We start from the raw sequence: 25,623 nt of genomic DNA on the forward strand, positions 1-25,623 counted from the left end.
AGGAAGAACGTCATAAAAATGGAATTGAGGGTTCCTTTCACAAAACATGCTCAGGAGATGTAGAAAGAGACAACACAGTTTTAGCTTAGCATATTCATTTTAAATGCTTTTCCTCAGACATCTTCCAGCCCAGCGACTACCTCTCTATTCTGTAACCATCCAGCCTAGGCAAATGACTAGATGAAGCAAGGAAGTTGAGCAAAACTTTAGAACTTCTAATGTGGAAAAAAGTTAATAAATTTCCCAAACTTTTCAAATAGATATTCTCTTTTATCTATCATCTACTCCCTTCCCCTTCTTTCCTTCCTTCCTTCCTTCCTTCCTTCCTTCCTTCCTTCCTTCCTTCCTTCCTTCCTTTCTTCCCTCCCTCCCTTCCTCCTTCCCTCCCTCCCTCCCTCCCTCCCTCCTTCCCTCCCTCCCTCCCTCCTTCCCTCCCTCTCTTCTTTCTTTCCTTTTTTTGAAGTTAGCCTCTGAGTTCCACATGCCCATGCATTCCCCACACATCTGTATGTATCTGCACACATATGCATCTGCCCATACATAAACATATGCAAACACATCCTTCTTGCCTTCACATGCACAGGTTGTGGGCACACACACACACACACACACACACACACACACACACACTTCATAAGACTGACTGCAATTAACCCCGCAGTGAAGTAGCTATAATGATGCAGCTTCCAAACATCTACAGAGGTACAACGCATCACCTTCAGCACATGGAGAATGGGAACCATATCCTGTCACCCCCCTGTAAGCCCCACTGTGCAAGGTCTTCAGTCCTGACCCAAAGGCCTTCATTCAACAGAGGATGAAGCGTGTCTTTCTTCTTACTGGGCAGTCTCTGAAATTCAATGTTTATTTGTTCATCTTACATTCAAGTGCTTTTTCTTTTTCTTCTTGAACGTTTAATGTCTAATGTTAATGCCAAGGATCGGATTATTTCCTCTTAAACAATTATCCTCCGAAAGGGGAAGGATTCATATTAAAAAGGGAGGATTTCAAAGTAATTTTAGAATCACTTCTGTGTGTCATTTTTCAGGCTTTATAAAGCATTTGAATTCAGCTGCCTTTGAATCCAAGCAAAACACTTCAAAAGTTAAGCAAGCCTTGTTTCCTATGTTGAGGGTATTTTAGAATGACAGACACAGGGAAAGAAAAGCCTTTTCAGGGGCATATAAACTGGAATCCAAACAAATTTTGAGACCGACGAGAGAATGAAAACCCTAACAGGATATCCCGTACTTAACACATTCTCCACAGACTTCAGACTTCCGGGTTGGTGCTGAACTATTCCCCATGGAATAAAGGCATCATATATCAGTGTCAAAACTCACTGCCTGATGCTTTCCAAGGACTTGGACAAACCTTCAACAACTCAATTTACAGGAAAGCCAGCTTGTGAAAGAGGAGGCAATTTGTCCTTGTGTGAATGATCTCCCTGTAGCATACACAGTCACTCATTCATTCCAGAAACACTCCAGGCCGTTTGTCTTCTATTAATGATTTCCAGCCCCCCAGACAACCGTCAGAATCACCTGGGCTCCTCCAGCAGCTGCTGGCTCATCCCTTAAGGGGTGGGACTGAAGGTCTTAGCTTTTGCAGCCTGATTTGGAGTCACTCAGTACTCAATTGGTTCAGAGAGAAGGTGCATGTATTACTAAGGGAGAGTTGCCTTTTCATCCCAGCATCTCATCGTGATTGTTTCTTCTTGTGTCCGACGTGTCTCTGTAGGCACCAGTGTTAGAGAGATGGGCAGGGGGAAAGAGGAGTAGACAGAGGTTTGACAGTGACGTGAATGCCCCCACCCCCAGCATTTCACTACAGCATCTGGGCTAGTGTCCAGCCAGGGTGAAGTACAAATGGTACCCAACCTTTGGTGAGGAGGTCCCAACTTCTGATGGTGAGAAAGTGTATCCACCCAGCCATCCCACTTTTCCCTTTCTCCCAGCTGTGCCCCGTGTGAATGCTCTGATCACACTTAGGGAAGGCTGGGCCAAGCTGTGGTACTCACTGTGTCAGTGCATGATGTACGCTCTCAGCTTAGAGCCTTTACCATCACCAATGTGTTCGTCAGGCTGGAAGCCCATCGTAAATCAAGCAGTGTCTCTTAACATAGACGGTTGCTGTGGGATAATCCCTTTGTACACTGTAAAGATTTGTCCCTGTGATTGGGTTAACAAACAAGCTGATCGGTCAATAGCTGAACAGGATAAAGTTAGGCAGGAAAGTCAACCTGAGAATGATGGGATGAGGAAGGGGAGTCAGAGGAATTGAGGATGAGTTGGACATACAAAATGGGATAGAAGTAAAGGCCACAAGCCTCGGGTCGGGGCAGCACATAGATCAGTAAAAATGGGTTAAGTTGTAAAAAGCTAGTTATTAACAAGCCTGAGCTTTTGGCCGAGCATTTATAATTTATAGTAAGTCTCTGAGTCAGTTATTTGGGAGCAGGTGGACAGGACAGGAAAATTCAGTCTACAGATTGTCCCTCCAACTCAATGATAACTTTTGGCCAACAGCATCTAAAGTCATCTTTTAATGACAGATACAGGATATTCAGACTTCAAAGGTAAGAAACCATCCTTGGTGAGATGCACATTTATCTGGGCTCCTGCCAGTGCCTGTGTGCCCAGAGAACACACTCCCAATGACGAAAGCTAAAAACATGGATGCCCCACAAACAGCAGAGAAACACCATACAGAAGCCATAGGTAGAGGGGTCCCCAAACTCTCTGCACATGCTTTGTCAAACCCTTTGTTGACCACTGAGCGGAGGTCCAAGGGTGGAAAGCAACAGCTGAAGGCTGAACGGAGCTAACTAGAAACTCACGTCCTCCCGTTCAGAGGGACCCAGGAAAGCATCAGTATCCCACTGAAGTCCTCGAAGGTCTGAAACTTAAGACCAAGCACAACAGCTAAGGATTGTGTTTGTGAGAGTCACCCTCATCCACTACTGTCGGAATCGGCCGGGACTTCCTCAAAGCTGAGAAGATCTGAGTAACAACTCCATCTTGTCAAGGACAATAGTTGCCTCTCCTCATAGTGTTCTTTGCCAGGCTCACATTACTAATTGATAAACCTAAGGGGGGGTCTACAGATTGCTTTTTTTTAAAAAAAAATATAACAAAAACTCCCAGCAAAGAACAGAAATATTATTCTTAGATTCCTGGTGTTTACTACCTAGATTTATTTTGTCTTCCATTCCCTGTGAATACACAGAAAGCATTTTTTACTTTTTAGTTTTTTAGATTATAATATAATTACATCATTCCCTCATTCTCTTTTTTTCCCTCCACCCCGCCCCCTCACCATGTGCCTCTCCTTGCTCTCTTTCTAGTTCATGGATTCTTTTCCTATTGTTGTGACATGCATACATATATACTTATATATTCCTAAATATAACCTGCTCAATCTGTATAATGTCACTGGTGTGTGTGTTTTCAGGGCTGACCTCTAGGTATTGGATAACCAAGTGCGTTGCTCATCCCTGGGGAAGACTGTTTCCCCTCTCTCAGCATTCCTTAGCTGCCTGCAGTTCTTCATGAAGGTTTGAGGGATCCAGCAACTTTAGAATGTCCAGTTATTGATGTCCTTGTTCAGCTCATATTTAGGCAGTCATATTGGTGAGACTGTGGGAGTAGCTGCTGACATCATTAGGAGACACAATCTCACAGCAAACTCCCAGATCGTCTGGCTCTTCCAATCTTTCTGTCCCACTTGCGCAATGTTCCCCAGGTCTTTAGGTGTTAGGGTTGTTCTGTAGAGGTATCTGTTGGGACTGGACTTCACAACCGGCATTTTGATTGGTTGTGGTTTTCTGTAATGTCTCCATCTGTTGCAAAGAGTTACAGAAGCATTTTTTGAAAAGATTTATTTATTGTCAGGCAGTGGTGGTGCACACCTTTAATCCCCGCACTCAGGAGGCAGAGGCAGGCAGATCTCTGTGAGGTGGAGGCCAGCCTGGTCTACAAGAGCTAGCTGCAGTACAGGCTCCAAAGCTACAAAGAAACCCTATCTTAAAATCCCCCATCAAAGATTTATTCATTATGTATATACAGTGTTCTGCCTGTACATGCGCATGCACACCAGAAGAGGGCACCAGATCTCATTATAGATGATTGCGAGTTACCGTGAGGTTGCTGGGAATTGAACTCAGGATCTTTAGAAGAGCAGCCTGTGCACTTAATCTCTAAGCCATCTCTCCATCCCCGGAAGCCTTCTTCAGTAGCCAGTACAGCTGAGAATTGCTGCTTTTTTATGTTGTGTACAAAAACGATGGGACTTGAGGAGTTACAGGGTCATCCATTCATACTTGTCTCAGCTTCCGTCCTGGTTAGTTTCTAGAAGATGCGCAGGCATACATGCAGGCAAAACACTCTTACATATAAAACAAATACATAAAAAATTTAAGAGACAAAGTATCAGTGGAAAAATTTTAGCTGCACCTAACTTTATTCTATGCAAGCAAAATTTTATAATTACATAATTACAAAATTTGAAGCTACACAATTTTGTTCCAATCTTTCTGCAAGCACTCCACACACACTCCTCCAAAATGCAAATATCTATTGTGTCTTAAATGTAGTGACAACCGAAAATTCTATTGGAATTGACTTCACAAAAGCAAAGGCAAAAATAGCCTACAACATATATTAATAGTCTGTAAGGTATGAAGATGTGGGGACTCCAGTCCCTGGTGAATCGCTATTGATGACCAAGAAGGAAAACATTGCCAGACTTTGTGTTCCCAGCACAGGCAGCTCCTACGATCCCACACAGCGACTGGAGACCATCTCAGTCCATCAGCTACATGGAAACTCTGTAGGACTTTACTCCTGAGGAAGAAAACTTCACTCTCCATTCAGCAAAGGTAGAAAAGGACAGATGGGAAGCTGGGTGTAGCTCAGGGGTAGTGCAATCACCAAGCATGCGTGAGGTCGGGGGTTCACTTTCCAGCATTATAATCCATTCACACACAGATACACAGACACACAGACATAAGACATACAGACACACAGATCTCTCTCTCTCTCCCTCTCTTTCCCTACCTCTCTCTCTCTCTCTCTCTCTCTCTCTCTCTCTCACACACACACACACACACACACACACACACACACCAAATATTGTTGATGATGAAAACTAAAGGTATTCAACCACAGCCCTGGGCCAAACATGACCTCGGTCTGTTTTCAGATGCTCTCAAGCTAGAAAGTGTTCCTTAAATATTTGAAAAATTTGTTTTAAAAAAAAAGGAATATGGAAGTAAGAAACCATGTGTGCCCTGAAAAGCTGGGACTACTGACTATCTGGATCCTTACTGAGAAAATTTGCCAACTTGAGGTCTAATCTAGCCAAAACCTTAATTTGCTTTAGTTCCATGTATCACCACTAGCGTCAATGGTTACAGGATCACCTCTTCATAGCACACACGGATTTGCCCTGGAACATCATTTATAAAGCTCTCTGTATTAGGAATAACTCCATTCACAACTGTATCTTGTCACATGCAGCTCTAGCTAGTCAGAACCTAATCCAATGAGCTATTTTATGCCCAACCTCCAAAGCCACCTTTTCAAAGGAGATTTCATTCAAACCTTTATACCACTTTCAACTCAGTGACAGGCCCACTAAAAACCAGTGTGTTCAGCTGAGAAAATGGACACACATTCCTTCCGTTATTTACGCGTTTCACCTTGCACATGACTACAGGAAGCGTCTAATTCACTACCCCACGAGTGCAAACTTAAATTCATTGGTGCTTTAGACAAAAGTGCATCGAGTGAATAACACAGACAGAGGGAAGAGTAGAAACCATGATATAAAATGCAGGGGATACTGGGAGTTAGTAGTCTAAGTGGGGATGAAAGGTCGCAGAGAAGATGGCTGGTGGTAAATTAAAAATAAGGATGTAGGGTTGGAGAGATGGCTCAGAGGTTAAGAGCACTGGCTGCTCTTCCAGAGGTTCTGAGTTTGATTCCCAGCAGCCACATAATGGCTCACAACCATCTGTAATGAGATCTAGTGCCCTCTTCTGATGTGCAGACATATACACAGACAGAACACTGTATACATAATAAATAAATAAATCTTAAAAAAATTAAAAAAATAAGAATGTATTTTTTTCTTCCTTATGAAAACCCACAACTTTGTAAATTAATTTAAAAGAAAACTGTTTTTTTTTTTAAAAAAAAAAAAAGAAACTGAGGAGGGATACCTTGCTCAGCCTAGATGTAGTAGGGGAGCCTTGGTACTGTCTCAAAGCAATGTGCTTGGTTGACTCCAGATGGGAAGCCTTACCCTCTCTGAGGAGTGGATGGGGGTGGGGTGGAGGGAACAGGAAGAAGGAAGGAAGTGGGAACTGGGATTGGTATGTAGAATGAGAAAATACTGTTTTTTTTTTTAAAAAAATAGATGAAAGATAGACAGACAGACAGATAGACAAGGAAACAACACAGATCTGCTGCATGGGGTGGAAAATGCTTCCCTGAAGAGGATACAAGTTATTAAATAAAATTTCACTGCATGGGACACCTTCCTATGAATTATTGGTCCCCCATCACCTAACAGCACAAGATATTGCCATTGTTTTTGGTTGTCCACCAGCACTAGACAGTAAGACCCTATTGCAGAAGACACAATAGCACACTTTGGCTTCAGAAATGAAGCTAAAACTGACCTAAAAACTTCCTCCCTGCTGGTTGGCTTTCCTGTGACATGAGGACTGGCTTGTTGGGGTTTCAGTCCTGGCAAGCCCCAAAGAAAATCACACAGAGGTCTCCAGAAGATTATAAACTGATTGGCCCATTAGCTCAGGTGTCTTATTAGCTCTTGTAGCTATATTAACCCATAATTCTTATCTATGTTAGCCATATGGCTCAATACCTTTTTCAGTGGGGCAGGTCACATCCTGCTTCTTCGGTGGTCTGGGCAAGAGTGGGAGAAATGGGCTTCCTCCTTCCTAGAAGTCTCTTGTTCTCATTGCCCCACCTCTACTTCCTGTCTGGTTGACCCACCTATACTTCCTGCCTGACCAATCAGCGTTTATTTAAAATATGATTGACAGAATACAGACAATTCTCCTGTACCACTTCTCTCTCTCTCTCTCTCTCTCTCTCTCTCTCTCTCTCTCTCTCTCTCTCTCTCTTTTTAAAAAAGGAAAATATCCATAGTCCATTTTTTTGGGAATGTGGATGTAGTATTCCAGGCTACTTCTGGCTGATTGGGGGTGCTGATAATCTTATGGGGACCTAAAGAAAATTTAGAGTTATGATCAAGTCCTGACTGGAGTATCCTGTGAGACTTGATCATCTCAGGCAGCATCTTGAATCTGTTTTGGATGTAGAACTTAGACACCTGGGCCATCTGTTCCTACCGGAGATTTCTCAGGTGGTCTTCCCTGATCAAACAGAATGAATCCACAGCCTCCTCATGCTACAGACACTTTCCCAGTGCTCGGTGCTATAGGCCACTTGGGCAGAAAAGCCATCAATGGTATCACCCAGCACTGGATTCTGAATGATGTAATGCCAACTTCAGGCAAGATGTGACTACTAGCAAAAATACTGGCACAAAGGTAACAGAAGCAATCAACTACGTTCTGATTGGCCCTGAGGCCTGTTCTATAAGAGAGAATTCACACTTGATATTATAAACCTGGCAGAAAGCCCAGCCTGGGAGATCAGAGGCCCTGAAGGGGCGAGCAAACTACTACTGTGATTTTGGTAAATGTCAAACTGTCTTCTAAATATGTGTATGCCCATGGACTAGGGCTGCGTTCACCCCCCAGTTAGAGAGGCTTCTGCAGTGAGCAGCGGTTAATGCAGAGACTCCTAACAGGTGGAAGAGCTGAGAAGTGGCTGTCGAGAGCTCAACCCTAAATGGAACAACTCGGTTCACCCAAGGCCTGGGAAACACTGCAGAAGAGGAGGTGCGAGTGAGAGACTAGGGATGATGCTGTGAAATGCTGTCTTCTGGTCATGGCATGGCCATTACACACAGGAACTCACTCACCGTGACTATGGTGACCAGCATAAGATGGAGTCGAAAGAATGAGTTAACATTCCAGCTGGCAATACTTGACATTATTACTTGGACTCAGTGGGTTATGAGGGGGTGTTTCATGAAGGCTGGAGGGGGATTCCTGGTGGTACCTGTGGGGAGTGTGTTTAGAGGCTGTCCTTTCCTGCTGCTTGCAGGCCTCCTTGGACCACCATCATCAAATGAGCATTATTCCAAGAGGATTTGAGGCGGTTGGCAGAACGGGTGAGTAAGCACACACGAGACTAATAGTGGTGAGCACATTGTTTTGTTTGTTTGTTTTTGTTTTTTACAGTAATGAATTTTATTGAGCTATACATTTTTCTCTGCTCCCCCCTTCCTCTCCCTCCCCTTCTACCCTCTCCTGTGACCCCCACACTCCCAATTTACTGGGGAGATCTTGTCTTTTTCTCTTTCCTATGTAGTTTAAGTATGTCTCTCTTAGGGTCCTCTTTGTTATCTAGATAAAGACACTATTTTTTTTAAAAGAAATGCTCACATACATCTCAAGGACCATAGCTAAAGATTGTTTTTAATCTAAAATTAGAAAATATAAATTTTATATGATTGGGGCTGAGAAACACTACCAACACATCTAAAGAAAAAAATGTTTGAGCTATCCTAAGTTTTTGCTAACATCCTTTGTAAGCAAAGAAGTTGGAAAATCAGGCATTGGAGAGGGTAATGTGTAAACCCAGTAGCATCTGGGTGAATCTGCCCTTTTCCCTCACCCCAGATTGGTGTGTGAGGACCAAAACAAGCCAAGGTCCTCAGAGCAGCATGCTTCTTCCCACCAGTCTGAACGAATCTATTTTAAGCAGAAACTCTATTTCAGTACCCCAGCAAAGAAAACAGTCCTCACATGAAACCCAAAGCGTTTCAGTAACCAAATACCTCAGAGAGGTCTGAGGAGCCATGACTTAAGAGGAGGGGCATGTCGAAGGCTCACACGCTTTTCTGCACAGGTTTCTAACTTCAGCGAGAATTCCCCAAACCCTGGGCCCTACTAGAGGCAAAAGGAATTCTAAATTGCTCTTCGGTAATTCTTAACCTTGAGTGTACACCGAAGTCGTCTAAAAAGATCTTTTTTCACTTTTAATACCATTGCCTGGACCTCACCCAAGGTCAATTAAACCAGAATCCCTGGTATGTAGCCCAAGCATTAGCTCTTTCTGAAGCCCCCTAAGGGTCTACTGTGCTGCAAGGGGGGTGACCTGCTAAATAACCTTAAACATTTGCTCGGAAAGGCGAATGGTGACTATAATTACTGTGTGTGTGAACTTCAGTGATGACAGAAAAGACTAGTTGAGGAAGGTAAATTTTTGTTTGAGAATTTAATAAATGCATTTGTAATGTTTTGAACGTCTACCCCCCTCCCCATTTCATCTCCAGTTCCTTCCCCCACTGGGCCAACCAGTCTCTCTCAAGTTCCTGTGTTTTTGTTATTTTAAACCCACTGTGTCCACTTAGTGTTGCTGTGTCCACTGGAGTATAGGTAGCCTCTTGGGGCCTGCATCTTTGAAGAAAACTGATTCTCGCTCTCCCAGCAACCATCAACTGCCAGCAGCTCCACAGATATGGCGGCCTTTGTGTCCACCACTCCCTCTATGCTGGGATTTTGCCTGGCTTTATCTTGCACACATCTTGCACATGCAGTAGTCACAGCCACTGTGAGTTCATTTGTGTGAACACCTCGTCCTGTCTGGAACACACCATTTCACTTTATCCACTGCTGTGGACTCTTCGACTCTTTCTGCCCTCTTCTCCATGATGACCCTTGATCCTTCAGAGGAGGAGGTATGATACAGGTATTAGGGAGATAAGAGGGACACCATTTACTGCACTCCCATCTGGCACCACGTACTGTGCTGGGCAATGCCTGCTTGAGCCAACCCTGCTGTAAGGAAGCTACTTGTTGGTTCCCAGCTGCTCAGCCCTGAAAAAAACCACACAGAAACTGTATTTTTAAATCACAGCTTTGTCAATTACTTAAGGCAACTGACAAGAGGCTCATTTAATTATCACAGAACCAGCAGGGTTTCTCTGCAGCTTTGGAGCCTGTCCTGGAACTAGCTCTTACAGACCAGGCTGACCTTGAACTCACACAGATCTGCCTCTGCCTCCTAAGTGCTGCGATTAAAGGCGCACTCCACAACCGTCCGGCACCTTTTCACTCTCCTTAGTTGCGCACTGATATTTTGAAAGATAACAGTTAGCACAGTAGTAACCAAGTGTGATAGGTATAAAGGTGCACAGAACAGACGTAAGGCACACACAGAACTAGCTTCACATATCATCACTTTCCCTGCAGGGAATGAAGCACACCTAACTATGGTCATCCTTGACTCCTACTTCTTAGCCATCAGTCACTTCCCCTGGAGACAAAAATGAGCAGTTTTCTTATTCCAGAAAGATTTGAGGTGGCTGGCAGAGGAATGCATAGGAGTAAACCTGGACAGAACTACTTACAATGCAGTTGTGGTAAACAGACATCATTTTTTATAGAGGTGCCTAAGTACATCATAAGAACCATAAGTTAAAGACTATGTTTTTAGTTAAAAATTAGAAAAACGTAGGTTTCTCCTTTTGAGAAGAATTCCATATCAATATACACACATCTGAAAATTCTTTTTAGAACTGCATTGCACAATATACAAATGTGTCGTTACTTCATATAGGCCCTGGTGGACAGACATTAGATTACCCTGAATTGCTATAAAAATGTAAGGATGGATAACCTTGGACTTTGTAAGTTCACAGACAATCACACCTATAAGATAAATTCTCAGAGTCAAAAGTCATGCTCTTTTCACTGTTCCATGCTACCCCTGGCTTCTAAGAAACAACTCGTAGCCAGACTCAGTGAATTACATTTACTTTATTCAAAAGTCTTACCAAATATTTAAAGAACGCTTTCATACTAATAAAATATTAGCAATGTTTTTCTCCAAAAAAATATGCTCAAAGGCAAACCAAGAGTCTACGTGAATGATCTGAAGCAAAGTGACGCGTCTTCATCAGCGCTGTGCTGGCTCCCTCCTGCTCAGAAGGTATCTGTCCCCGAGGACTCCTCGTCGCCCTGTGCGGTGCTGGTGCTCGGGGACTGAGAGCAATCGTCAAGGTTGGCAGAGGGCAGAGTCACAGACATCCTGGCAGGTGATGCGTGTGACGTGAAGAGAGGGACTGTCTCGCCACCTGCACAAAGCAGAAAGGCATCAGCAACACCAGCATTCCGAGACCACAGGAAATGTCTCTTTTCACGTTGTTCAAAATGTCAGAGATAAAACATGCTTTTCCTTTTACTGTGGATCTCTTAGACACAATATTTTACAAAAGATAGGCACTAAAAATTGTGGTACCATACATGAGATTGAGATTTTTTTCCTCCACTAAGTTTAAATATAGGGGGATGAACTGGGAAGAAGAAAGTGGCCGGCAGGAATGAAAAAGAGATAAAAGGGTGATGGGTGTATTGTCACAAATCTATGTATGAAATTGTCAAAAAGTTAATAAAATATTGTAGTACTAAGTCAGATTGCTAGTTGTGGACCTTGTCATTTGTGGCGAGTCACCTGACCACTCAGAAGTTCAGTGTCTTCATGTTAAATAGAGGAGCAGAACGATGGAAGACCAGCCTTGACGACAGAGCTCAGCACCGCCACCGTCTCCGTAACAGCCTGCTGTCCCTCTTGATGATTAGTGACTAGAAGCCACTGTCACAGCTTTGCAGTAAGATGGACTATTAATTACATAACAACTTCAAAAGAAGAAGGAGTGGAAGCAGCATTTGAACCCAGGTGTCATGGCAGTGGCCTATACCCTAACTCTTGGGAAAGCTGAAGGAAGAGGGTGGTGAATTTGAAGGAACCTGTTAAAAACTAAAATAAAAGCACCCCAAATCCAAGTCCATCTTTGTCAAAGTTCTTTGCTTTTCCTCTTACTTCTACTCAACAGACTCTCAGCTGAGGATGTACTGCTAGTGACTGCTTACTGACGGGTGCCAGCAGCGCTGCACTATTAGTTAACATTTGCAACATGAAGGGCCGGCTTGTTGAGGTATTTGTCCCGCTCAGTACCGCACAGCCAGCACGCCCCAAAGAAAATCACACACAGGATTCCATAAGATTATAAACTGATTGGCCCTTAGCTCTGGCTTCTTGTTAACTCTTATAGCTTATATTAACCCATTATTCTCATCTGTGTTAGCCATATGGCTTGGTACCTTTTTCATCTGTCAGCTCACATGTTGCTTCTTCGGTGATCTGGGCAGGAATGGCGGAAGGAGCTTCCTCCTCCCTAGCCTTCTCCTATTCTCATTGCCCCGCCTCTACTTCCTGTCTGGTTGACCCGCCCATACTTCCTGCCTGGCCAATCAGCGTTTTATTAAAATACATGATTGACAGAATACAGACAATTCTCCCACATCAAACATTTGCACACACTGTCAAAGAGAGAGTGCTGAAGTGGTCGTTCAAACAGTAGTGACATTTGACTAGTAAGTGTTCATTCTGTAGTGATTCTCCCCCTTCTCTGTATATCTAATTAAATATGGGGGAAAGCATTCTACTAGATGGATTGCAAACAGTATTAGACCTATAAGAATAGAACATCAAAATGAAGAAATGTTAAAAACTGCATTTTTTAAAAATATTTATAGGGACCAGGTGGTGGTGGCACACGCCTTTAATTCCAGAACTTGGGAGGCAGAGGCAGGTGAATTCCTGTGAGTTGGAGGCCAGCCTGGTCTACAAGAGCAAGTTCCAGAACAGCTAGGACTGTTACGCAGGAAAACCCTGTCTCAAAAAACATATATATATATCTTATTAAAACACACTTATGTTTTACAAAGCTATGACTGACCCAGAGAAGCGTCCAGTAGCACAGCTTAACTTGTAGTGACGTCACAAGTTAGACCTGACTCATACACCCCCTCAACCTTACTTTCCCCAGCAGCCTGAAGAGGAACTCCATTCCTTGAATCACTCAGCTATCCCAAACTATAAATACTTTGTTATCTTGAACAAAACTGCTTTATATACATACCTTGTTCTTATCTATATGCTTAAAATTGCTCGTTAAATTGTTCAATAATGACTGTTTAAAAATTCTGAATTGCCAAGTGACAAGTTATGTTTCTTGCAGTTGTTGCTTTATACTTAAATACCAACACAAAATTTTGTAAGAACCTTTCTCTCATCATCGTATCTCATTCTAACAGTGATTCTGTGGGACAAACAAGATGAACAAGACAGATGTTAAACTGACCTTGTCATAGGTGTACGCTGCCCTAAACAGCTGTATGACCCTGCTGCATACACGGAGCTAAGATGGCAAAGAGTGGATGCAAGGATGAAAAGATAACTCCCGTTCTCAAAATGCTCCTAATGTCATGGTAGAGATAGGGGTGCTTAGTTAAAATGATGTGGGAACTGGTGGGTGGTGGCGCACGCCTTTAATCCCAGCACTCAGGAGGCAGAGGCAGTGAGTTCAAGGTCAGCCTGGTCTACAGAGTGAATTCCAGGACAGCCAGGGCTACACAGAGAAACCCTGTCTCAAAAATATAAAAAAAAGAAAACAAACAAATCATGTACAAGGGGCAGTTGAGCTGGGACTGAAGAGAAGCTTGGAAGGCAATAAAGCAAAGGAGAAGAAAAGAACAGATTCAAGTTTGTGTTCAAGGGGCACTGTGTGTCCTGGGGTCAACGATAGACTGGGCTGAAAGAACGGTGAACTCTGAAATGCTGCAGAGGGCAGGGTCAGCTCCTGTTTAAAAAAGAGCCGGGGAGTTGTGGTGCAGGCCACCTTTAACCCCAGTACTCAGGAGGTGGAGGCAGGCAGATCTCTGAGTTGCAGGCCAGTCTTGTTTACAGAGATAGTCCCAGAACAGCCACGGCTGCACAGAGAAACCCTGTCTTAAAAACAAAACAAAATTACTCAGCTATTCCAAACTAATGCCAAATAGTTTGTTATCTTGAACAAAACTGCTTTATATACACATCAATTTTCTGACCCCAGCTCTCAACTATGACAGAGTCTCAAAGAGTTTGGTGAGCATTAAACAGGGTCATCTCAGGTGTTATATACGCTACTGGAACATAGAAATGACATTCAGTTAAGTTAGTTTACTCCTGGGTAACTGACCAGGGGCCATTCCAACAGACACCAGTCCCATGGGGAAGGCTATAGAAAGAACTCTGCTTCAGGGAGAATGATAGGAATGTTACATGGAAACTAGTAAGAAAATAAAACAGAGGGTTGGGACGGTCACTCAGTGTGCTAGAGTGCTTGTCCAGCATGCACAGATCCTTGGGTTTCACACACCAGCTATGCTGCTGAACCCTGTTATCCTAGCACTCAAGAGCTGGAGGTGGAGCTAGAGAGCAGCCTGGGCTACGAGACCCTGTGTGAAAAGTACTCTGGAAGGCTTCCAAAAATGTACACCATCATTTTAAATAAAAATTGTATCAATAAAATGTACCATTTTTATTTGTTAATAAACATCTTTGGAAGATTTTTTCAAGTTCATAAGTTTTTAAATAATCACGTTTTAGGACTTTCAAAGAGAACTTTAAATTGGGATGTTTTAAAAAGCACCACTTGATTACTGCCAACAGACAAAAGGGTAACATTCACACCCGGCAACTGCGGTCACAGAGCAGAAGAAAGATGGAAGACAGAGCATCCTCCTACATCACCATCAGAGCACATGCCTGTGTTCTACCTATATTACACGTAGTTTGTTGCTTTCGAGTTTAACTCTAAAGCTTCCAGCTGTGTCATTACACTATGATGTCATTGTTTCAACAGCTGTTTCCAGGCCTGAACACAAGATGACTCCTTCATCCCAGGACTATGCAGTGTCTCATTAGGCCTGGCATGCAGTTAAGCTCGAGATGCCAGAACCAGACCTTAGATTTGACACATCCAGAGACATAATTTAAAATACTTAGAAAAATTCAAAATACTAAAATTTTGCTTTGAAATATTGAAAATTCATAAATATATTCCATTCTCTGCTGCTGGATTTTTAAGACTAAGGAAGACAAAAATAACTGTTTGTTTGTTTGTTTGTTTTTCCAGAACAGGGTTTCTCTGTGTAGCCCTGGCTGTTTTGGAACTCGCTATGCAGACAAGACTGGCCTCAAACTCAGAGATCCATTTGCCTCCCAGGTACTGGGTGTGTGCCACCACCCAGGCTCAATACAGAGTTTTTACTTCATATTAGACATACATGTGTATAGTGCATGTACTTCTGGGTAGAGAACTAAATCCAGTTCTAAATCTTAGAGCTTTGGTGACCCATTATTAGATCTTTCCTGAAAGCTAGGAGGACCCCAAACAAAGCACTGCCTCCAAAAACAGCTGAGGTAAAGTGAGGAGCCTTTTTCTTGGCAGCTCAAAGAGGACAACAGCCTCACAAATGCCTCACCCTGGCATGTGGACTCGGCTCAGGACACACTTATGAATTCTGGTGATCTACAAGATGACTGTGCCGTGCTAAGATTGCCATCATTTGGGTTATTCTAGTTGTGAATAAAGACTAGTTTCTTATAAACTGGGCATTAAAAATAAAGTTTAAAAGAACCAACTGTAATAAGCTTTAATCCAGGTTCATGGAGGATCCTAATTAGTCCAGAGGAATGAACACCATATAACTGTGAAAATTATTTCACCTAGGCACAGTTTGGGGAGGAGAAAGGCACAGCTTTCCGTATCTTAAAAGGTTCTGTGACCACCCAATTAAAAGGTTTTTCTTTTTATTAATTCTTTGAACATTTCATATAATGTATTTTGATCATAGTCATCCCAAAATCCTCCCAGATCTCCCCACCTCCTATAACTTCAACTTCAGGTTTTCCCATTTTATTTTATCCCTTTAAGCCATTCATTCATTGTCCCTGTCCAGGAGCAACTGAATCCGCCCTCTGAACTTTTCCCAGCAGTAATGGTAAAACATCAGGAGTTGTCTCTCTGATCAATACTGGGTGCAACTTGACTGCACCATTTACCAAGCTGTACTGTAAGTATTCCTTGATGTGTCTGCCATTTCCTCAAGAGCTAGGATAGGGACTAGGAGTCCTTGTTGCCTGAGTGACTAGCACAGCAGGTTCACAAGCTTGTTTTGTTTTTTGGGTTTTGAGACAGGGTCTTTCTACATAGCCCTGGCTGTCCTGGGACTCACTATATAGATCAGGCTGGCCTTAAACTCACAGAGATCTGCCTGCCTCTGCCTCCCCAGTACGCCACTACACCCAGACCAACTAGCTTTTGAGTCTACTATTCTATTAAACACATGCTCCACTGGGCCAAGGACTGCCGCATTTGTGTCTGTTTTCTACTAAGTTCTAGCACGATGCTAGACACATGCTGTATCTTGAAATCAAGTAGACTTTCTCCTTGAGAACCTATGGGCTCTTCTAACAGTGTGTTTGCATTCATATTCCAGATCTTGTTTTCAAAATTAGCAACTATTCCCAACAACACTGTGGCTTCCCAGTTGTCTGAAAACGTTACAGTATTTGAGTGGTGTTTTATTAAGCTCTGGAAACATTTTTCCAGCCCACCTTGGTCTCATCTGCTCCTGCTTCAATCCCTTGTGTATAAGCAGCTGCTAAACTCTCCTGCTGCATTAACTTCTCCTCACATACTTAAACCAGCCTGCAGGTTTTACAGCACCCTATTAGTGTTTGAGAACAAATGTTACATGTGCTGACGGGCTGGGTAGTTATATGACACTCCGTGTCATGGGTAATGTTTGATTTGCTCTCACTATCCAGAATCACTAGTCACATTTTATCTCTCACGCTTAAAGGGGTATTTTAATAGTTATCTTATTGTGTCCACCTGGTTGTGAGTCTCAGCCTCTAATGGCTGAGCTATCTCACTAGCCTTCAGTATCTTATTCTAAAGTATGTTGTAGACATACAAGCCCTACTATTCTTGAATTTATTACTGCTTCTGTTTTTCAAATGAATTGACAAATGCTTATCTTAAAATTTATAATTTAAGATAAAAACAAGGTAGCTCAGATAGGAAAAATGAACGCCCAGGCACCTGTGAAAACAACTCCAATTCCTTCCCTCCAATAGCAATAGTTAATGTGAAGGATTTGTTTCTTCTTATGCCAGCTTCCAGCTGCTTCACGTTGTTTAAAACTGACTTTCAAGTTTAAACACTATCCTGTCCCAACAAATAACCTGCCCCAGATGGAATTCTCCTGAGCACTGCCCTCACTGCTCTGGCCACCACACCTGCAGCTTTGAATTCAGCATTTTACAAACTTTCCAAATGGATAAAGGCTTCCTCCCCTGTCCCCTAATGTACCTTTTAGAGAGCTAAGGTTCTTAATTCTGGGTGACTCTGCACACACCGTAGAAGAGTAAAAAACGGGCGTCAGCATTTCTACTGTGTTCATTATGAGAGAGAAGCCTTGGTAAGAAAGTAAAAAAAGCCTTAAGAGCCCCAAATTGTAGACCTTTAGCATAGCAATCTCACCTGTGCATAGAGAGGCAAGACACAGACTGGGCCCATCCTGTGGCCTGCCTGCAGCATCCAGTGAAGCTATGTTAAAACACAGTTTTGTCCTTTTTCCCAATAAAAAACCAGCTAAGCATATAAATAATCACAATTCTTAGTCATAAAAAAGAATTCAGACCAAATCATTCATTCCCATAGTTCCTCTCATAAAACCAGGTCAACAGAAGCCTGATCTAGTGCCCTCAAAGTAAAGAAGGAAGTCAAACACATGAAGGTAATGACTGTCAGCAGATAGGACCTTGCCTGACAGATGTTTATCTTTATAAAAGGGCAGAAGAGAAAGCAAAGGGCATGCATTAAACTGTAGTCACACACAAAATTAACCCAATTTTTAAAAAAGGAAAGAAACTCATGAGCTGTTTCTTAGAAGGTTATAGTTCACATTCCCTTACCTAAAGACTTCACAAAAAACAGTTTAGATCTCCCCTCGCCCTAGCCAGCTTAGGCTACGCTGCTAGAAATAACCCATTTTCAGACAACAGAGGGAAACATACCATTGAGCCAAGGGAAGAACAAGTCTATAAAATCCACGGGGTCTCTTTTCATGGTAAGGAAGGAGAGCAGAGAAAAGTGAAACAATTTGTGGCTCAGATATAGGCTGGATTTCCTAATCCAAGCTCTGAAAACCAAAGTGCTCCAAAAATAAGCAAAATCTGACAGCATGTCGTGACCAAGGCCATGGTACGTGTGCACTAAAAATATTGTGTAAAATAATCTCCAACCTCTGAGGTAAGGTACATGTGAAATACAAGTGAATTTTATGTTTAGTCATGAATACCATCCCTAGATTGCACTATGTATACACAAATATTCTGAGATTTCAAAATTCTAACCAGACCATTTCTGGTCCCAAGCATTTTAGATAAGGCTATTTTAACCTACAATTCTCAGGCCAACAAACTGCCGGGAACCCCAAGAACTGGACCACACCAATGGCATGGTGTTAACCTGCACTTCAAAATATAGCCAGTGGACAACCACCAACTGTTGTTTCAAACAAACCCCTGGAGCTGAGCAGTAACAAGGAAAATGTGTCACAAAGTACAATCAGTATTCCTTTTATCATTTTCTCTATGATTCAAAAATGTTGCCACTCAAGCTTCTTTTAAAAGGCTGACACGTGTGTGTGTGTGTGTGTGTGTGTGTGTGTGTGTGTGTGTGTGTGTCGGGGGCATGTGGAGGTCAGAGGTCACCAGCGGTGAGCAGCCTTGGCCACTAAGCCGTCCTGCCGCTGCTCAGGCTTTCATTGCACACGCATTTCGGGCAGGCGTCATAAGAAGTAGGATGCAAGTGAGCAACACTGTAAGAGTCAGCCCAGGCTTGATGCCTGACACCTGCAGAACACACGCAAAAGGCTCTAGAGTGAGACACTGGTTTTAAAAAAGAAATCACAAAGATTATAAACACTACATGTTTCATTATTCCAGGCCACACATTCTGTCTGTGAACGTTCAGTTCAAACCTGGGTTCTCAAACCTATGGGTTGTGACCCATTTGGGGGTAGTAGAACAACCCTTTCACGGGGGTCACCTAAGATCATTGAAAACACAGATATTTACCTTATGATTCATAGCAGTAGCAAATTAGTTTGGAAGTAGCAACAAAAATAATTTTATGGTTGGGGTCAGCACAACATGAGGAGCTATAATAAAGGCTCACAGTGTTAGGAAAGCTGAGAACCACTGATTTAAACTAATATATATATATATGAAACATCTAAAAATTAGTATTTTAAAGTATGATATGCATAAAACAAATCAAAAAAGAGAAACTAAAGCTTTAAAAGGAAACCTCTGAATGAAAATGGGGTTTTATGAAGACAAGAGAATGGTAAATTTAAGTTCCTAACATATTCAAAATCTGCAAAGAGGACAAAATTTCACACCCCTCTTTGACACTATCCTGAGGCCCGCACTAACAATGTTTACTGTGACGTACCCCTGCTCACTTCCATTCTGCCCGAGTCTCCAAGAGTGAGGAAAGAGCCTACCGTCTGTCCCTTTGGCTTAACAGACTGGAAACAAATGTCAGTGGGCAGCAGAGCCTTCCACTGAAGAGCTATAGTGTCCAAAGAGCAAGGAAAGAGGCCATCCTTCCTCCCAGCACACTCCCTAGAACTAAAGATTCTCTCAGATGGCTACATACAGGGAGTGTCACAAGTGCCGCACAGCTGTCGGCGCTGCTATCATAAACAAGAGAGACTGAAAGGTGCTCAGGTGTGGTTTGAAAGAAAATGGTTCCCCCACACCCGGGGGAGTGGCCTATTAGGAGATATAGCCTTATTGGAGGAAAAGTGTGTGTGGGGGGGGCAGGCTTTGATGTCTTTTTCTCAAGTTTCCCTCAGTGTGGCACTCGGCCAATTTCCTATTAATTCCGAGTCAGGATTTGGCACTCTCAGCTCCAGCACCTCGTCAGCCTGCACACCATCATACCCCCCGCCATGATGATTGGACTGAGCCTCTGAAACTGTAAATGGGTTCCTCAGTTAAATACTTTCTTTATAAGAGTTGTCATGGTCATGGTGTCTCTTCACAGCAATAAAAACCCAAACTGTCAGAAGTTGGTACCAGGGACTGGGATATTGCTGTAATAGGCCTGCCCATGTGTTTGTTTAGAAGATTAGATTTTGATACTTTGGATTTGGAAAGCAGTGAATGTTTTAAGCACTGATAGATGGGCTATACTAGTAGGAACATGGAAGACAGCAGTGTTAAGAGTTATTTGAACTACGGCGGGTTGACTCAAGAAGTTTCCAAGGAGAAGAATTTTAGTATGTTCCCTAGAGATCATTCTTGTAATATTTTGGTGAAGAAAGTGGTGGCCTTTTGCTCATGTCCAAAGAGTCTGAGACAAAAGTGAAGAGTTTTGGATTAATTCTGTTGGCATAGGAAATCTCAAAACAGCCTAGTATAGACTCTGTTATGTGGTTATTAGTAGTAACTCTAACAAAGATTCATAATGAAAAGAAGCAAGCTGAGCAGGGTAAATTCCAGAAAGTAAATTTTGAGGAGAAAAAGAACATCAGGAGTGGAATGGAGCTAAGTCCTATGTTCAAGGAGAAAAATGGATTAAGGAATGGAATAAAGGGAGTGGTGATATCAGGCCAATTTCCCATCCAGCTATGTTTCCTTGTGGAAAGAAATTAAAGAAGAGTTAGGAGCTGTGTGTGGTGGGGCACACCTTTAATCCCAGCACTGGCAAGGCAGAAGCTGGTGGATCTCTGGGTCTGAGGCCAACCTGGTCTACAGAGCAAGTTTCAGGACAGCCAAGCTTAGGCAGTGAAGGAAAGAAAGCTGGTGAAGATGTAACTGAATGAAGCGGACATGTTCACAAGCAGCAGAGCTTGGAAGTTTTGGCCACAGTATTCTGACTTTAGGGGTAAGGACAGAAGGAAGGAGTTATGGAATAAAGCTGCTGTATGGGGGTGTCTCTGAATGGAGGCCTAGTAGAGAGGTCACTGTGTGAAGCTGTGAAATCGAAGCCTGGACTGCCTTGGAGACCCCAGGATGTTAGAGATGCATGGGATACCTGCCAAGGAGAGCTGATAATGGGGAGTGGAACCAGCTTAAGAGAAAGAAGTGTGCTGCAGCCAATAAAGCTGAACGGAATCAGAGGTCTGAAGCACATTCTGACGTCAGACCTGGAAATGCAGAGTTTAGAGCTTGCCCAGTTGGTTTTCGGTCCCGTTTTGGTCCACTATTTTCTCTTATGCTCCCCTCCCAGAATTATAGAATGATAATGTAAATCCTGTGCCATATATGTTGGAAGTATGTAATCTGCCTTTCAATTTTGATTTTATACGGGATTACAGTTAAGAGAGTGCCAGGTGTCTCAGAAGAGACTCTGGACTTTGAAACAAGTTTGTGACTGTTATAGACTATGGGGATTTTTGAAGTTGAACTGAATGCATTTTTTTTTCTTGCATTGTGATATGGCTATAAGCCTATAGGGAATTTAGTGGAATGTGGTGGTTTAAAAAAAAAAAAAAAAAAAAGAGCCCCAAATGGAGTGGCACTATTAGGAGGTGTGGCCTTGCTGGAGGAAGTGTGTGGCTATGGAGGCGGGCTTTGAGGTCTCTTTTGCTCAAGCTTCCCTCGGTGTCATAGTCAGTTGATTTCCTGTTGTTTCTGAGTAAAGAAGGAGGCCTCTCAGTTCCAGCACGTCTGCCTGCAAGTCACCATGCTCTCCGCTATGATAATAATGGATGGACTCAACCTCCAAAACTGTATGTGATCCCCCTCAACTAAATGTGTTTATCAGAGTTACCTTGGTCATGGTGTCTCTTTAAAGCAATAAACTCAAACTAAGACATTGGGTTAAGAGCACTTGCTACACATGACCTTCAAAGGTCTCCTATTACACCTCATGAGGCTCAACAACCATCTGCAACTCTTCTCCCAGGAGTTCTGGCACCTTCTCTGGCCTCTGAGGACACCAGGCACATACACTGCACTTACACACATATTGACAAAATTCACATACACATAAAATATAAAAATAAATAAAAAACTTTAATATTAGAAAGAATGAGAGAATTCTTTTTAAAAAAAATACAAAATACCCCTTCACCCAAATAATTATTATTATTGAAGAATCCATATAATAATAATAATAATAATAATAATACCACCACCAGCAATAAAATAATCCACTGTATCAGTGTTAGAGCTGACAAGTAATTTTACAGTTCTTATGTACTAGGAGCTGGGCATCCTGGAGGAGGGACTACTGTGCTTTACAGCTCAAGATTACAAGAGGGAAGATACCCTAACAGTCAGGTCTGTGCAACCTGAGAGCCAGTGCCAGGCTTGTAGGCTCCTTATTCTGCTGCTCAAAGTGGAGAAAGCAACATGCCCCGGTATTGTCGTCAAAGGATGAATGACATGTCTATCTGACCCATACATTTCTATAGGAATTTTTAGTGGGTAGTACTGACTGGAAAGTGAGTTATATAATGCATAAGTGCATTATATATACCGTGAGTATAACTTGGAACAAACTCGCTAGCTTTTATTTATATAGAGGACAAAAGCTAGCACGGAATAAAGAGCTAGTGAATGGAACTCTGGCTGAAGTGCTTCAACAAGGCGCACAGAGGTGTCCTGGGATGGACTACTTGTCCGTACTTGGCTTCTCCCAAACACCTTATTTCAGAACTTTAGTCTTTTAAGTAATCAGTCAGTCTTGTAGCCTCACAATATTAATTAAAAGTAAGGTAAAGTATGAGGTATAAATATGTATAGTTTAGTAGTATAGGGCTTGCCTACCATACATTTCCAGTCTCACAAGACCCACCCACCAACACACACACACACACACACACACACACACACACTTTAAAATCAAAATGAAAAGGAGCTGGAAAGGTGGCTCAGGGGTTAAAAGCACTTGCTGCTCTTTGAGAGCGGCCAGATTTGATTCCCCGTACCACATGGCGGTTTACAACTATTCACAACTCCAATTCTAGGGAACCTAATGTCTTCTGGACAGACAACAGGCACATGGTGCACACACATATATATGGGCAAACCAACCACACACGAACAGTTTTAAAACCTAAAACAAAACAATCTATCATACAATATTATTAAACAAAACAACTTTGCAAGGCTGTGTGTTGTGGAACAATCTTTTTGTTCACTGTGAAGATGTGTTGCTCTCATTGGTTTAATAAAGAGCTAAACGGCCAACAACTGGGCAGGAAGAGGTTAAGTGGGACTTGTGGATGGGGGTGGGGGAAGTGCAGGGATGGAAAGGGGCAGAGTCAACAGAAGCCAAGGGGAGAAGCAAGATGAACACTGTGTTGGAAAAAAAAAAGGTACTTTGTGAGCCACATGGTAGAACTTAGATAAGAAATAAGGGCTAACTAAGTTGTAAGAGCTAGTCAGTAACCAGACTAAGCTATAGATTAAGCATTTATAACTAATAAATCCCTGTGTGGTTATTTGGTTCACAGGACAAAAATTATGCCTACAAGTCTTAACTATATAACGGGATATATGGAAGAAGCTTCTCAAAACACAAACTTTTTCATTCCTAAAACAAAGCATGGATTTTGAAATGAATGTTCAGAATTTAAAACTAAGGAGACAAAATTAAAGACACTCAAGACAGATTCATTTTTAATACAAGTTTGAGTTTGCACACACACAAAACTAAGACTATTAATAGGATATTTAAAATACATTAAAAATGTTAGTGTTTTAAAACAAGCAATCTTTTGAATTAAGTTACTTGTTGGCTCTGTGTCTAAGAAGGTACATCAACTCAAATAATAGCACTTTTCAGAATAGCATCTGGTAACACAAAAGCTTCTATCCAACTGCCAAGAAGTTGCTGGCTAATTCAGGAAATTGACGACTCACCATCCACTCTCAATACAGACCATGATTTACTTTAATAATGTACATTTAATTATTGGAACTCATTAAAAAGCAGTTAAGTACGTAAATGCATTACTCTGCATTGTTATGACATGGTCTGCCTGCCTTTTAGGGGCAAGAATGTCTAGAGGGACATTCCATCATTAAAATCTGGTTGAGAACTGAGAAACCATGTTTTAGTAGACAGCTTTATCTACAGTGGACTTCCTGTTGGCTCAAGAGCCTGTGAGACAGCTACTAAAACAAATTCCTCCTAGACAACTCTTTAGAAAAGCATGCCATAACAGTTTTAAAGGGAAAAGAATCTTTAAAAGTTTACAATAGATTTGCCTATGTGTTGGGAAATATTATTTTCAGGTGTGTGACTTTTGTTTACACTGCATTTGTTTAACTCGTGAAGCTGTGTTACTCTGCCTGTCTAAAACACCTGGTGGTCTAATAAAGAGCTGAACGACCAATAGCAAGGCAGGAGCAAGGGTAGTCAGGGCTGGCAGGCAGAGAGGATAAACAGAAGGAGAACTCTGAGAGAACAAGAAACCAGAGAACAAGGAGAGGAGGATGCCAGGGGCCAGTCACCCCGCTACACAGCAAGCTACAGAGAAAGAAGCAAAGGGAAGGTATACAGAAATAAAGAAAGATAAAAGCCCACAGGCAAAAGGTTGATGGGATAATTAAAGTTAAGAAAAGTGGGCAAGAAACAAGCCAAGCTAAGGCCACAAGTTTTTAACTAAGAAAAGTATCCGTGTGGGATTTGTCTGGGAGCTAGGTGCTGGCCCTAAGAAAATCAAGAGTAAAACATCACACAGCACCTGTGAAAGATGCCACGCACACTGTATTATTTTGTTTACATCCTTGTGGGTGGAGGATATGACAGAGGGGAACTAAGGACCCTGGGGCCACACGCGGCTCTCTGCAGTGGGACACTGGCTGCAGGAGTGTGGTCCGCTTGAGCTGTTTCTTCTAGCTACAGTACTTTTCTCTGTGCAGATATGTTACTCATACATAAAAAATTAAAACTGGGAAAAACCAATAGGTTAGCTTCAGCAATCAGGGGGAATACAATTGTGTTTTTAACTGTTTCTTAATGGTGACTTAACATTGTTGCTGCTAAACTGAATACAAACAGGAGCTCCTGCCAGGCAGCGGTGCAGTCAGGAGGCAGAGGGATGTGGATCTCTGAGTTCGAGGCCCGCCTGGTGTACAGTGCGAGTTCCAGGATAGATAGTGTTACACAGAGAAACCCTGTTTGAAAACAACCAACCAACCAACCAACCAACCAACCAACCAAATGCTCCCTTAAACTCTAGCGTAGTATGCACAAGCCCTTCAGAAGCAAAGAGGAGTTATTACTTTTGCCATATTGATTCTCATACAACTCACTATCCATTAAACTTCGACAATTAGCTACTTGATGTAATTAAAAACAAACTATAAAAGAAAAAAGACAAAAAGGAAATAAAAACAAACTAATTTTCACTAATCTGTACACATGCTTTACTTTTTGTGCAAAGCAGTTTGCTGGGGGACGGCACTGTAACCACCCCCGGACATAACTGTCACTGTTACTCGACACCAATTCCTGCAATTTCAACTGACAATACTAAACCCGGTCACAGTGCAGGAAAGCGTCTCTACTGCAATGTCCTTATAAGTGACA

At 42.4% G+C, this 25,623-nt stretch overlaps 1 protein-coding gene across 4 annotated transcripts in view; it reads right to left on the reverse strand.

The window, feature by feature from the left end:
- Positions 1-10,905: 10,905 nt before the first annotated feature.
- The window catches only part of Kiaa0586 (KIAA0586 ortholog), a 95,034-nt gene continuing 80,316 nt past the window's right edge, over positions 10,906-25,623 (reverse strand). For all 4 annotated transcript variants that reach the window (XM_048415470.3, XM_085697551.2, XM_048415469.3 and 1 more), the window contains one exon: positions 10,906-11,241. In XM_048415470.3, coding sequence (XP_048271427.3) covers positions 11,090-11,241 — 152 coding nt within the window. In that variant the 3' untranslated portion in view covers positions 10,906-11,089. The remainder of the gene's footprint in view (positions 11,242-25,623) is intronic.

The sequence above is a fragment of the Myodes glareolus genome, chromosome 11 (assembly GCF_982192425.1).
Source record: "Myodes glareolus chromosome 11, mMyoGla1.1, whole genome shotgun sequence".
Classification (NCBI taxonomy): Eukaryota; Metazoa; Chordata; class Mammalia; order Rodentia; family Cricetidae; genus Myodes; species Myodes glareolus.